The sequence below is a fragment of the Orycteropus afer genome, unplaced genomic scaffold (genome assembly GCF_000298275.1).
Source record: "Orycteropus afer afer isolate SDZICR_OR568_19922 unplaced genomic scaffold, OryAfe1.0 scaffold00079, whole genome shotgun sequence".
In the NCBI taxonomy this organism is placed as follows: Eukaryota; Metazoa; Chordata; class Mammalia; order Tubulidentata; family Orycteropodidae; genus Orycteropus; species Orycteropus afer.
In genome coordinates this window covers 3,944,375-3,957,782 of record NW_006921666.1, presented here as the reverse complement: position 1 = coordinate 3,957,782, position 13,408 = coordinate 3,944,375, and the positions used below count along the sequence as shown (strand labels likewise).

The 13,408-nt window shown below is 46.6% G+C and overlaps 1 protein-coding gene across 1 annotated transcript; it reads left to right on the top strand.

Moving 5' to 3' along the window:
- The first annotated feature begins 1,759 nt into the window (after positions 1 to 1,759).
- AHSA1 (activator of HSP90 ATPase activity 1) lies at positions 1,760 to 10,902 on the top strand. Its single transcript, XM_007941332.2, has 9 exons — positions 1,760 to 1,839; positions 3,195 to 3,385; positions 5,570 to 5,652; positions 6,240 to 6,357; positions 7,682 to 7,770; positions 8,590 to 8,721; positions 9,879 to 9,980; positions 10,463 to 10,514; positions 10,730 to 10,902. The coding sequence occupies exons 1-9, from the start codon at positions 1,760 to 1,762 to the stop codon at positions 10,900 to 10,902; spliced, it is 1,020 nt and encodes a 339-aa protein (XP_007939523.1).
- Positions 10,903 to 13,408: the final 2,506 nt, after the last annotated feature.

Sequence of the window (13,408 nt, the reverse complement as noted above, 5' to 3'; positions counted from 1 at the left end):
ACTTTTCACCCATGGGTGGAGGGCCTCCATTGGAGACAATCAGTAAACATCTACACAGATAGACACAGAATTGTCTAACAAACCCCATGGTTCACCAGATTTCTGGACTGTTTTAAGTCATGCAACAGCTGTAGATATTTGACACAGACACATACTTCTAGCACCAATCACAACCTACATTTACTCGGCAAGTAAAGAAATAATGATTTAAAGGCTCTAGAAGTTATAAAGAAATTATAAAGAAGACCTGGTAGGTACAGTGGTTAAGAGCCCGGCTGCTAACCAAAAGGTCAGCGGTTTGAACCCACCAGCTGCTATAAAGAAAAAACATGGAGATCAGCTCCTGCAAAGATTATAGCCTTGGAAACCCTATGGGACTGTTCTACTCTATCCTGTAGGGTCACTACCAGTCCGAATGGACTCCTCTGCACGCAACAAAAGTTATAAAGCAACGAGGTACAATTTCCAGTGACTGAGGAAGATGCTTCAATATGATCTACAATACTTCAGAGGCTTGTCCTTACCATCATCTGTTTACTGAGAGCCCCACAGGTAAGGTGGTAGGAACTGCAGGTGAGGGGAAAACAGACTATCACAGAGAAAACAGGGATCAGCAAAAAACCACAACCAACACGCTCTGCCTCAAGGCACCCGAGAAATTACTAAGAAATTAAATTCTCACTCAATTATTATCTTCCAAGGCAGGCCTACACAGGTGAGGCTTGCTTGTGAATTAAGACCAGGGAATGTGGGTTAAACTAGGAAGACTCTGGACTAGGATAGGTACGTCCTGGAAGCCAGGGGTCCAGGCGCCAGGGCCTGGAAGATCCCTGGTATAGGAAATGTCCCACCGCGGTTCATCGTTCAGAACCAAACATCTGGGCTCCCTCGCAGCCCCGAACAGGAGCGGACTCCAGCCCTAACTCCAGCGATCGCCTCCGACTGGAACAGGAGGGCCAGGCCTAGGGGTCTAGAGACGCCTCAGAGGAGTGAAGGATTGAGATGCGGAGAGGCTGGATGCAGCTAGATACGCCTCCCAAGGACCTTGGGAAACCCTCACCTCTTGCTCATCGAGCCCTCCCTACGAAGGGGGAGCCAGCCTCTGCCGCCGCTGGACCTGCCTTTCTAGTCAGGTTGTGAGACTCAAAGAACGGGCGGAAGGGAGAAGTCGGAAGCACAGGGATAAATAAAGAGGCCGCAAGGCATGGTGGAAGTTGTTGTTTATTTCGTCTCTGTCGTCAGGCGTTGTTAGGGTAGATCATGGGGATTCTTGACTACAGCCCCCAGAAACCCCAGCGCGCCTGGCCTAGGTCGTATCCTTTACTTTCGGCCCGACCTTCCGCAGTTATCTAGCGGGTCACTCAGCAAGACTACAACTCCCATGAGGTTCAGCAGGGCCAATTTTAGGGGTCAGAGCAAAAATGAGACGTGTTCTTTGTGTTCCTATGGATGAGAGATTATCATGTGGGGAGTTAGATTTTGAGCCTCTTTGGGGACAACCTGAGGGACTTAAAGGAAAACTAGAACAGGCTAAACCTACGGTCGGTCAAGTTGGAACGGAAGTAGCTGGTGGGAGTGGGGAGGAGCCGGAAGTAAGACGGGGAGGGGGTGGGGGGTGGAGGGAAAAGCAAGCCAGGAGGTTCTGCGGCCGCTTCTAGTAGTTTCCAGGCGCTGCCAGGCGGCTGGGACCAGGCGGTCCTGAGGCGGTGGCTTTGGCTGTGGCTGCTTGGGAGCCGGTGGCGGCGTGATCGGAAGGCCGATGGCCAAGTGGGGTGAGGGCGACCCACGCTGGATCGTGGAGGAGCGGGCGGACGCCACCAACGTCAACAACTGGCATTGGTGAGGGTCAGCAGGGCAGGCCGCGGGAGCTTTGTGGTCGGGTTGGGTTTGCGGGTCCTTGGAACCTTGGCCCGTGCAAAGTTGGGGCAGAGGCAGACCTGTCTGGAGGTGGAGTGGGTCTTTCCTGGGGCAGCGTGCGTAGCCCCACCATCCACCCGGTCACCCCGAACTCTGTCTCAGTGTACGGGGGGTGGGGCGACATGTAGGGCTGCGCCTCATTGGAGGGGGATTCAGAGAGATGAGAACAGAAACGTCTAGCTGCTGCAACCGTTCTGAACTGGGAGATTCTTCCACATGTGGCCAGAAGAGTCAGTGAGACCCAAAGAGAAGGACCCAGTGTAAGGGTCGGGCCCAGGGGGCTGGAATTCCCATTTTGTGGCGTAAATGCTAAATTAAAAGTTAAAGCGAACCACTGCCTCAGTCCTATGTGCTAAGGTTTGGAACGTGCTTCGCAGGTGCTCCGGAGCGCAGTGGTGCTGAAGCCGCTGCGGCCTCTCACCCGGAACTATTAAATGGGTTGTGTTGTAACTTTGGGGACTGCCCCGTTGTTGCCAGGCAATCATTTTATAACATTATCCTTAAAAGCTTTCCCTCCATCATGAAATCTTCCAGAAAGAATAGTACTTTGTTAACCTTCTTTGAACTTTGTTCATTAGCTGTTGCATTTACTTTATCATTTAAGTTGTGGCAGCTGTTTGTGTACATGTCTCTTCTACTAGTTTGTAAGTTAGAAGGCACATAGTGCTTTTTCTTTATATCTCCGCCTGCCTCCTCTCCTCCGAGTAGACGCAGAGTGCTTAACCTAATTTTGGTTTTGTTGTTTGTTTTGAAGACGTGGACTTGCATTGTGTGTGTGGCCATCTGGATAGCACAGAATGTGTAGGGTGTTTATAGCACAGCCTGAATTTGACAGGTGAGAACACTGTGTTAGTGAGGTTTAGGGGATTGATTTATTCCTTATTGGACTTCTGAGCTAAGTACTGCATTCTGCAGCCACAGTCTGTGCTCTTGACCCTAGCAAGATGGGTGCAGTTTTCCACTTAGTCAAATGGGTACGCCATATTAAAAAGGCAAATAATGACCCAGGCACCATCATGCTGAGAAAGAAAAGTATAATTTGCCATTCAGTTTGTACCATCTCACACAGCAGTTGACCTAGTTGGCTTAATATGGCACTCCTGTCCTCTTCCTAAAGGAAAATAACATGTCTGCACCTGTACTGGAGTGGGACTGGGGTTTTTATGTTTCTTGCATACTATCCGTGAGGCCTCTTTTAGCCTTGTGATCTCTTACGTAGAGCAAGCATTGTATCCTCCATTTGGCTTGTGGTCCATAGCTGTGCTTCTGTTTTGCAGGACGGAGAGGGATGCTTCAAATTGGTCCACGGATAAGCTGAAAACACTGTTCTTGGCAGTGCGGGTACAGAATGAGGAAGGCAAGTGTGAGGTGACAGAAGTTAGTAAGCTTGATGGAGAGGCATCCATTAACAATCGCAAAGGCAAGCTTATCTTCTTTTATGAATGGAGCATCAAACTGAACTGGACAGGTGAGTCTATGCTGAGCAGTCAGGGAAGGGGCTGTCTGCATTTTGGTTGCCTGGGAGCCAGGGAGAACAATTTTAGAGAGATTCCAAACTCTTCAAGGGCGAAGACAGATAGTGCTGCTTTGGAGGCCTGCGTAACGTAGTCCTGGGTATTGACATTTTTGCTCTGCCACTGTGAATACTAAATGGCTTTCTGCTTTGGGTCTCAGAAGCATCACCAATGAAATGGCTGAGCTGCTGCGTCTTTGGGCCTTGGTCTTTGTGGGGACATATGAAGATCTGACATTTCCTCAGGCTTCTCTCTCTCTTGGATGATTTTAAAAAGAGAGGGGCTGTTCTGCTCTGGACCTTTTCTTACCCTCTCCAGTGTAGCTCTACCAGGTCAGGTCGTGGTGCTGATGATACTTGTGTGTGATTGTAATTTGGGCTGTTTTATTCTGTATCATTGTCCTTCCCATTAGGAAAGAGCTGGGGCTGTGCTTGTGCCCTTTGGATGGCCGTGCCAGCTGTGAGACTGAATTTTAAAAGACGCTGAAGCAGTGTGAGATAGTACTGTCTGTGTATGGGGCAGGCATGAAATTTGTGCCTCTGTAAACATTTTTCCAGCGAATGGCAATAAAGAGGGAAAAGGTTGATATACCTGTCTATCAATTTTCTTCTCTTTAAGAAAAGGATGTTTTGCTTTGTTTTTTAAAGTACACCTAAGGCATAGGCGTCTGGAAAGAACATTAGGTGTCATCTTGCCCAGTCTACTTTATTTAGATTGAGAAACTGAGGCCTTAAGAATTCAAAGTGAGTCACTGTTCTCTTGATTAGTTTTGAAATACAGTCAGTTCTATAACATGACACATGTTACTAAAAACCACTGTGCTATGCAAAATTGCTCAATGAAAGCCACAGGTTTAGAGGGAAAATGGGGTGTTAGGGACACAATACCCTGAAACTTTGTTAATGTTTCATTTAAAATAAAAGATAGGAACCTAATGAAAGTAATTGCACGGTTTTACACATGTTATATGGTAAGAAATACAATAATACTGCACACTTTACCTTGAAAAGGACCTGAAGTTTACATGTGAGAGTGGGCATTGGAAGGGTTACAGCCTGTGAGTTACTGTGAAGTGACAGGAGGAATGTCATTGGAAATTGGAAGGAACGTTGTAACATTAGATGGTGGTGTGGGGGCTCATAACATGCAGTGACCTGATCAGGCTAGTAGATAAATGTGTGGGGAGTGTGTGTTTTATTTACCCTACACAGCTCAGTTCAGCTGTGGGCAGTTCTTCTTTGTTCACCTAGTTTTGTCACAGACGAATTTACATGTGAACTTTGCGTTTTGATCAAATTGTTCCCTAATGTATCAGCCTCATTGAAACAAATTCATGTTTTCAGAACAGGCCTTCCGACAGATTCATTCATGGTTGATACAGCAAAATTGAATTGAAACAGACCCAAATTGATAAAATGTGAGTTTACCCTAACAGTATCTGGAATAGAAAAAATTACAGTTCGAAGCCTTGGAATGGGAGACTTGGAAGAGGTGTAATGGGCCCTTTCAGGCGGCTTCTTACATGAGCCTCCTGTGGGAGATTGGATTATTATCAGGACTGTGGAGAACGACACATTTAATGTGACGTGTTTCGCCACATCTTTGAGCCAGGCACCTGTGTTTGCACCTCTGCTGGTCGAGAGATTTGGTTGCTCTTCGATGCGCATGCTCCCCTTGTTTTCTAGGAGGGAAATTACATTTCTAATAGTCGATCTGTAATTTCTTATGTTCCAGTTATGGTTCCAGTAAACCCACATTTTACAAATTTGGATCCATTCTAGTGTTGCTTTGTCATCTATGACTGAACCAGGAAGAACCAGTTTGAAGCCTTGTTTCAAAATAGTAGTTAGAGCACAACTGACTATGTTGGCTTTTGACCCAGTGCCTTCCTAGCAGAAGCTGCTGTCAATTCTGTGCAGATCTTGGTCCCACACTGTAGATCTCAAGTAGTCTGATGAAGAAAAACATTTCTTCTGAGGGGAAAGGGGTTGGCTGCATCTGGCCTGTGGCCTTCCCTCAGAATAAAGAGGGTCTGTTCAGCTGTCCATAAGAAGTGTAAGCTGAGTAGTAGTTGGGATTCCAGAGAAGATGTTTCCTATAAAGGAGAAGACTAAATGACACCTTGTTGCTTTTGACAGGTACCTCTAAATCAGGAGTGCAGTACAAGGGCCATGTGGAGATCCCCAATTTGTCTGATGAAAACAGTGTGGATGAAGTGGAGGTTTGTGCTTCTTAATCCTCTCCTGAGTCTTCTGTTGTTGTTGTTAGGTGCCATGGAGTCAGCTCCGACTCTCAGTGATGCTGTGTACAACAGAACAAAACACTGCCCGGTCCTGTGCCAGCCTCACGATCCCTGCTATACTTGAGCCCATCGTTGCAGCCACTGTACCAATCCATCTTTTTGAGGGCCTTCCCCTTTTTTGTTGACCTTCCTGAGTCTTCTACATTCTCTTATTCTAAGATGAGAAAAATGACCTGTCATTCAAGATTGCTAGTCCAGGCTTGGTCCAGGCCTTCAGAACCTCAGTCAGCATGTGGTTTTCCAAGTATATGGTACCATTAGGAGCTTCCGGAGCAACTTGCATGTTTTTAATTGGCACTTTGCTTTTGTTCATGATGAGAGTTAAAGTTGCCTTTGCCTTGGTAGAGAGGGCTTGTGAAGGAATACTGATGGGGATTGTCCAAGCACCCCAATCCTCGTGCATTTCCTTTGGAAATGTTTGCAGTTCACTGATTGTTCAGCACCCACATTCTGCAGTGTGGGGGCATCTCAGGTTACTTATCATCTCCTTGTGATCTTTCACTCAGATTAGTGTGAGCCTCGCCAAAGATGAGCCTGACACAAATCTCGTGGCCTTAATGAAGGAAGAAGGGGTGAAACTTCTAAGAGAAGCAATGGGAATTTACATCAGCACCCTCAAAACAGGTATTCCTTGAGAAAGCTGCCTTCAGTAGGGAGTGTTCTGCCTCAGGGACGTGGCCATCCTTTTCTTTGGCTAATGGGTAAAGGTGGTGGGGACAGTTGTTTCAGAGCCCACCTGTCAGCTCTGAGTGAGGGAAAGATCTAGAGCTGTGTTGTCTAATAGGTTGGCTGTTAAGCACTTGACATACGGTTAGTCCAAACTGAGATGTACAGTAAATATGAAACAGTGGATTTTGAGAGGAAAAAAAAAAATCTCAGAGGAAAGACCTAGAAATCTGCTTCTAAAAAATAAGCCATTGAAAACCCTATGGAGCGCAGTTCAGCAGAGCTGATTGTAAGGAGTAAGCAGTGATGAGAGAAAATCATGCCTGCCAGCAAAAAAAAAAAAAAAAGAATACAAAGTATTTTTAAAACATTGATAGGTTAAAATGATACTTTGTATATATTGGGTTAAGAATATTAAAATCTCACTTGTTTCTCTTTGTCCATGTTATTACTCAAGATTTTAAAATTATATTTGAAGCTTAGGTTGTATTTCTATTGGACAGTGCTGATCTAGAGACTTGGCATCCCTGGACTTACTACTTAAGTACAGTCCTGAACTATATTTAAGATGCATCCTCCAGCGTTGTTCAGACTGTGAGAATAGTAGTCAGCTGTCCCCTAGGATTCCCATTTGTTCTGATCTTGAAATTGGAGTTAATATAATGACCATCAAAAGGAACCAGAGGGAACTAGTGTTCTGTTGCCACCAGTAGCTGTGGCTGTTCTGCAGAAGTAAGGCAGAGTGGAGGAAAAGGACTAAATGCACCCAGGGGTAGTGGGCAGAGTCCCCTCTCTTGAAGTCATTGAAGTCCCACTGCCTTCCCCAGCTACCTTCCTATAGTAGACCTTGCATATATTATAGCAAGGTGCAGTACTTCCAGTTAGGGCTTCTGCTGTTGAAAACAATCCCAGTGGACGTACTAAAGTGAAACTTGTGAGAGCCGGACCTTGATGGGACTGCCTGCCTTTGCTGGGTCTCCCAGGTTTTCCACCTTTGACAGGGTGCATTGTTACTCTTTTTTATCGCTTGTGTTAGTGGAAAATACTGGTTTTCCTTCTCTGGCAGGTCCTGGCTTTCACAGGTTTTACTGTATGTTCAGTAGCATATAGTCAGATGACCTGCCTTGCATAGACCAAAGGTAAAGATGTAAATAGATATAATTTTGTTTTCCTGCTCATTCACTCATTCTGAGTTAAGATGGCTCTTGTTTGTCAAATAGTGAAGCCCCAAATGTCAACTTCTAAAAACTACCTTCCAAGAGCTGGGAATTTATCTTTTCAGAGTTCACCCAGGGTATGATCCTGCCCACAGTGAACGGAGAATCTGTTGACCCCACCGGGCAGCCGGCACTGAAGGCTGAGGAGCGGAAGGTAACAGTGCTCCCGCGACGGGGAGGGAGGCTGTCTGCAGGGAGAGTTGAGACACTGCCTCCTTAGCTCAGCATCCAGTTCCAAGGCAGAGCAGCCTGTGACCGACTCATGACACTTCTTAGAGAGTCCCCAGTGTGTAGCTGTCTACCCATCTTTAACCTGGTTTTTATTCATTTATAATGGATCTCTAGAACAAACGGAAACCATCAGTGACTTCACAGTCTGGCTTTTGATTGTGTTTAACCCCAGCTAAGAGGTTATGCACACAGGGTGGTCTTCACCTCTTAAAAGTCTTCGGTGTAATTTCTAACCATGGGATTCATTTTTCATACTTTGACATTAGAAGTCTCATCAAGGTATCAGGACTAGATCACTGACTCCATCAGGAAATTGATAGATCTCACGCCATAGATGGCAGGGTGAGCAAATATTTGGTCTGGGGATGGAGCTTGAATGGTTTAGGCCCAGCACTTGGTTTTGAGGCTGTGGCCCTTTTGTTAGCGCAGTGGGGGATAGTCTGGATATAGGGGGAAAACTGCTTCCAGGTATTTAACCATAGAAACTCAGAATTACCAAGCTGTTTAGTGAGTGATTCTCCTAGAATGACTCTTTCAGTGGGAATTGGGGTGCTTCTGGAAAAGTCCCCCTCCTGATTAAAAACACTAACATATAATTTCTTTGCAAGGCCTTGGAATAATTCGCCTTTGAGGGGAAAAGATTTGTGAGAATGAGTGGCAGGTCTCCCCTAAACCCATGTTGATTGATCACACTGAGTTTATCATTACTCTTAACTGACAATTTTCACTGCCACTTCCACAGGCTAGTAAATCTGCTCCTGAGAAAACCCAGGCCCGACCTGTTGGTGTCAGAATCCCCACTTGTAAGATCACCCTTAAAGAAACCTTTTTGACATCACCAGAGGAGCTCTACAGAGTGTTTACCACCCAAGAGGTAAATGGAATCTTGTGCTTCCAATTGCGTGCTGTTTGCCATTCCAGGTGACTTGGGTTGTGGGCACATCCTCTCACCGTGCAGAGGAGGCAGTGGTGGCAGGATCTGTCTGGCTCTCCTGACACAGGCACCGGCAGAGGAACAACACCGTTGTTCGAAGTGTCAGAGTGGGTTTGCCCTCTTCCTATCTCTTTGTACTTGTTTTGGGTCATTTAAGTGGGAACCACTGAATCATTCTTACTAGAAGGAATGGGTCCAGAGTAATGGCATCATGGATTCAGAAAGAATTACAGTTGTTGTTAGATGCCATCAAGTCAGTTCTGATTAATAGCAACCCTTTGTACAACAGAACAAACATTGCCCAGTCCTGAGCCCTTTGTTGCAGCCTCTGTGTCAGTCTATCTCATTGAGGGTCTTTCTCTTTTTCATCGACCCTTGCGAGCATGGTGTCCTTCTCCAGGGACTGGTCTTTCCTGATAATGTGGCCGTAGTACATGAGGCCAAGTCAGCCATCCTCGCTTCTGAGGGGCATCCTGGCTGTAGTTCTTCCAAGACAGCTTTGTTTGTTCTTCTGGCGGTCCAAGGTGTTTTCAGTATTCTTTGCAGTAATTGAAAGGCATCAAATTTTCCTTGGTCTTCCTTATTTGTTTTGCATCTTTCACATGCATATGAAATGATTGAAATTGCCATAGCTTAGGGTAGGTGTACCTTAGTCCTCCAAGTGACATCTTTGCTTTTGAATACTTTAAATAGGGCTTTTGTAGCAGATTTGCCCAGAAAGAATTCCTATAGTCAAAGCCTGGATTGTTGTGGAACTGGATAGAGAGGACTCCTTGGACGTGGTCCTTGGGCAGAGTAACGTCTGGAAATATGAGTGGTGGCATGCATGCTTTAGCTGCCATCTATCCCTGGGTCCCACTGAGAGCCATGCAGAGGCAATGGCCATTACCAAGGGTAAAGTTTGATGGTAGCCGTGGAGGAAGCCATCCCCAGAGTTGGGGTCTCTAGGAGACATAGAACACTTAGCCCTCGCTGTGAATGCAGGTGACCGCCCGAATCAGTAATGGCTGAAGCAGTCAGCAGGCTGGGACAGAAATCAGAAGACGGAGCCGATCATGGTTCCAGCTCTTTCTTCTTTTTCCTCTCACTTTCTGCAGCTGGTTCAGGCCTTCACCCACGCTCCTGCAATGTTAGAAGCAGATAAAGGTGGGAAGTTTCATATGATAAACGGCATCGTCTCTGGGGAATTCACTGATCTGGTGAGTACCTGGTGGCTCCGGGCCCAGGTTGTAGCATCTGCCGAGTCAGAAGGGTGATGGTTCTCCCTCGCGCCATTGGGTAGGTAGAAGTTAAGGCTCTAGTCTCTTTGGTCAGTAAAACCATGTTTGTTTGTTTTTCAAGAGAATGAAATTTGAATTCTTTTGCCTTTCTAAAATTGTTTCCTTAGTTGTGTAAAATTAATTCTTTCTGGAAAAGAGGGTGTATATATTGGTGTTTATAGCTTTTCATTTGAGGCACTAACATTTCACCTGGACATAGTTGACTGGGCTGACTTAGGGGCAAGGGGAGAAGCAGCTGCTTATACCTGCCCAGAAGCTATCACTCTGTGGCCCTGTTTGTCTCCATCAGGGTAGTATGAATGCACAAATGTAGACTCGGCAAGGGAGGCAGGTGGCTAACCGTAGCCAGGACTGGGGACATTGTAGGCTGTGGGATAGACTGACTGCTTTGGTTACTTTAGGTCCCAGAGAAACACATCATGATGAAGTGGAGGTTTAAATCTTGGCCAGAGGGTAAGTAAGCATATTTGGTTTTTATCATTACTCTCAAAACCTTTTCTTTTCCCTTTAGTTCTAAACCCAGATGGAAAATCTTGGTGCACAAGAGGCAGGTGGAATAACTGGGTTGAGGAGGAGGGAGTGGGGATGAGCTGTGTAGGGGGTTCTGTTAGGAGGTTCTAGGCCAGAGGCCCTAATCTGAAACAACCTCCCCTTCTGGCTTTCCCCAGGGCACTTTGCCACCATCACCTTGACTTTCATTGACAAGAGTGGAGAGACTGAGCTGTGCATGGAGGGGCGTGGCATCCCTGCTCCTGAGGAAGAGCGGACGCGGCAGGGCTGGCAGCGGTACTATTTTGAGGGCATCAAACAGACCTTCGGCTATGGCGCACGCTTATTTTAGGGTTCGCAGCAGGGGGGCTACAGCCTGCCCGATTTCAGTCTGGCCCTCTCCTGATGGGGCTTATGACACAGGATTGCACCATCCCAACCACTAACTTGGGGCTGGGGCCCCTCCCCTCCACGTATACCTTGGGTTTGTGCATGTTTTCTGCTGGGTGGGATCAGAGGGCGATTTCTCTTTTATGTGTACATACGCTAAATAAACTTAATTTAAAAAACACGCTTATCTGGAAGCTGTGTTGATGTGAGTGGCTGGTATTAGACTTCTGAAGATATTTAATTAACAAAAACTGGAGGGGTTGGAAGACCTCACCTCTGTTGTCAATAAGGGGAGGTCATCAGAGGCACAAAGGAATCTGCTGCTCACTGCCAGGCATTTCTGAGACAGTCTCCTTTCATGCTGCAGGCTGGGAGCTTATGCTCCAGGGCACACAGTACCAACAGACTTGCTGGTGGAAGCAGCATTTTGGGCTTTCAACTCTCCAAGGCCTCGTGGCCTCCTACAAGAACAGGTGACTGCCAGATACCAATCTGAGGTGTGGAAAGAAATTCCTGCCTGTGGCCGAGGGAACTGTGGGCCTTGGGTGACCAACTTGCCTTTATTAGGCAGTTACCAGACACTAAGCACTCCTCGGAAGGAAGGTTGGGCAATCTACTTCCGTAGGGATATTGCCTCAGAAACCCAAGGAGGGGTCGCTGAGTTGGTTCGACTCGACGGCACATAACAACAACAAGCAGTTTAGGTCATTTAACCCTTGTGATAACCCTGTGAAGTGGATTCTGTTACTCCTTTTACAAGAACCCAGACCAGATGCCACAGCTAGTAGTTGGAGCTGGGCTGTGGAATGAAGACCCTCATCACGGAGCCTGTGCTCATGCCTAAGCTGCTTCATTGCCTCCTCATTGGGTTCGTCCTCACAGAGAGGCTGCTGTATGTCTGGTATATTAGGCATCCCTCCTGGAGTAGAGAATTCCAGGCTCCTTAGTGCCCCCAGAAAGAGGAAAAAATAAATTGTCCTTATTGGAATATGTTTAAATGCCTGGTTCTGTTAAATTTACTGAGCACCGACTATGTTGCCAAGCACTGGCAATGCATTCCAGTAGGATCCAGACAGACTGTCCTGTTGTGTGAAGAGGTAACTACCTGGCAGCCAGGAGGGCTGCTTTCCTGGACAAGTCCTGCCCTGGCTTCCTGCAGCCCAGCATGAGTCAGTGCCCTCTAATCCAGACACTCCACCTCCTGCAGCTACAGCTATTCCTTCATCTCTTTTTGCCTGTTTTATTAGGTGGCAGTGATGCCTACAGGCTAATCCTATTGACATGAATCGGCCAAAACTTTGTCCTTAAAGCAGAAAATGACTGATGTGGATCATTTTGACCTGCAGAAGCCACATCTTTGGCTTGTGTTACTCAGACGTGTGCTGGACTCGACTATGTAGCTCTCCTTTGCTGTGGACATGGAGACCTGCTTGCCAGGGGTCCAAAGAGATGCTTTTTGATAAGGAACCTGGGCTCTACCTTGAATTACACAGCAGCCCCTCCCAACACAAACTCTTGCACTCCACAGAAACCATTAACTTAAAAAAACAAACGAGCCCTTTCCACTCCTGACTGGAAAGTTAACAGTTCCAGAATATTGGAAAAACATGTAAGCAGGGATTATGAACATCTCAGTAAAATTCAACCTTTCAGAAGAATTGATGCATTTGACCTGTGGTGTTAGTGAAGAGTACAGAACATACTGTGACTGCCAAAAGAATGAACAAATCAATCAAAAAATATAACCAGAGGCAAGGACAGTGGGACTTTGGCTGCCCACTTTCAGACACAATGTAGAAGGGCTAGTCGCTAGGAAGGTCATGTTTGGTAAAGTAGAGGCCAGCAAAAAAGGAGGCAAGCCTCAGAGAGGGATTGACAGCAGCCACAGCAATGGACCCAACATCCCAAAGATTATGAATGACACAGGGCCGAGCCACGCTTCTTCCTGTTACATGTAAGGTCGCTATGAATTGGCAACTAACGGTAACAGTAAAAATCAAAGCCCTGTCACAGGCAGATGCTCAGTAATGGTTCCCACCCCCAGTACTGAGGCCTGCGCCCGTCTTCCTGTCGTCCTTTTACTGACAGTACCTCAGCCATCTGAGTTTAAGAAGCTGAGTAGTACAGCTGCAAACAAACCTGTGAACTTGGTTGGGGCTGGGTTTGAATCTCAATTGTGCCACTGCCTAACAAATTGGGGGAAAGGTCCTTCTCGGTAGAATGGACAAGCACCTGGGTGAGGACCTTAGGGATGATACATGTGAAAGCATGGGCTCCTGGGGGCACTTAGCAAACGGTAACTGCTGACTTCAGGACTCAGAAGCCCAAGGGTTTCCCTCGAGCCAGAATTGGTACTTTGAAATTGGTCAATTTGCAAATCTAGGCCAAAGGTTCTCCAGGTATAAGAATCACCTGAAGGAACCTGTTAAATGCAAAATAGTGGGCTCCAACCCTAGACAGTCTTAGTG

Excerpts from the sequence above, each read along its gene's own strand:
- AHSA1 (XM_007941332.2), top strand. The coding sequence starts at position 1,760 with ATGGCCAAGTGGGGTGAGGGCGACCCACGCTGGATCGTGGAGGAGCGG. Across the intron at positions 1,840-3,194 it reads AACGTCAACAACTGGCATTG|GACGGAGAGGGATGCTTCAA; the intron begins GTGAGGGTCAGC and ends TCTGTTTTGCAG. Across the intron at positions 10,515-10,729 it reads GTTTAAATCTTGGCCAGAGG|GGCACTTTGCCACCATCACC; the intron begins GTAAGTAAGCAT and ends GGCTTTCCCCAG.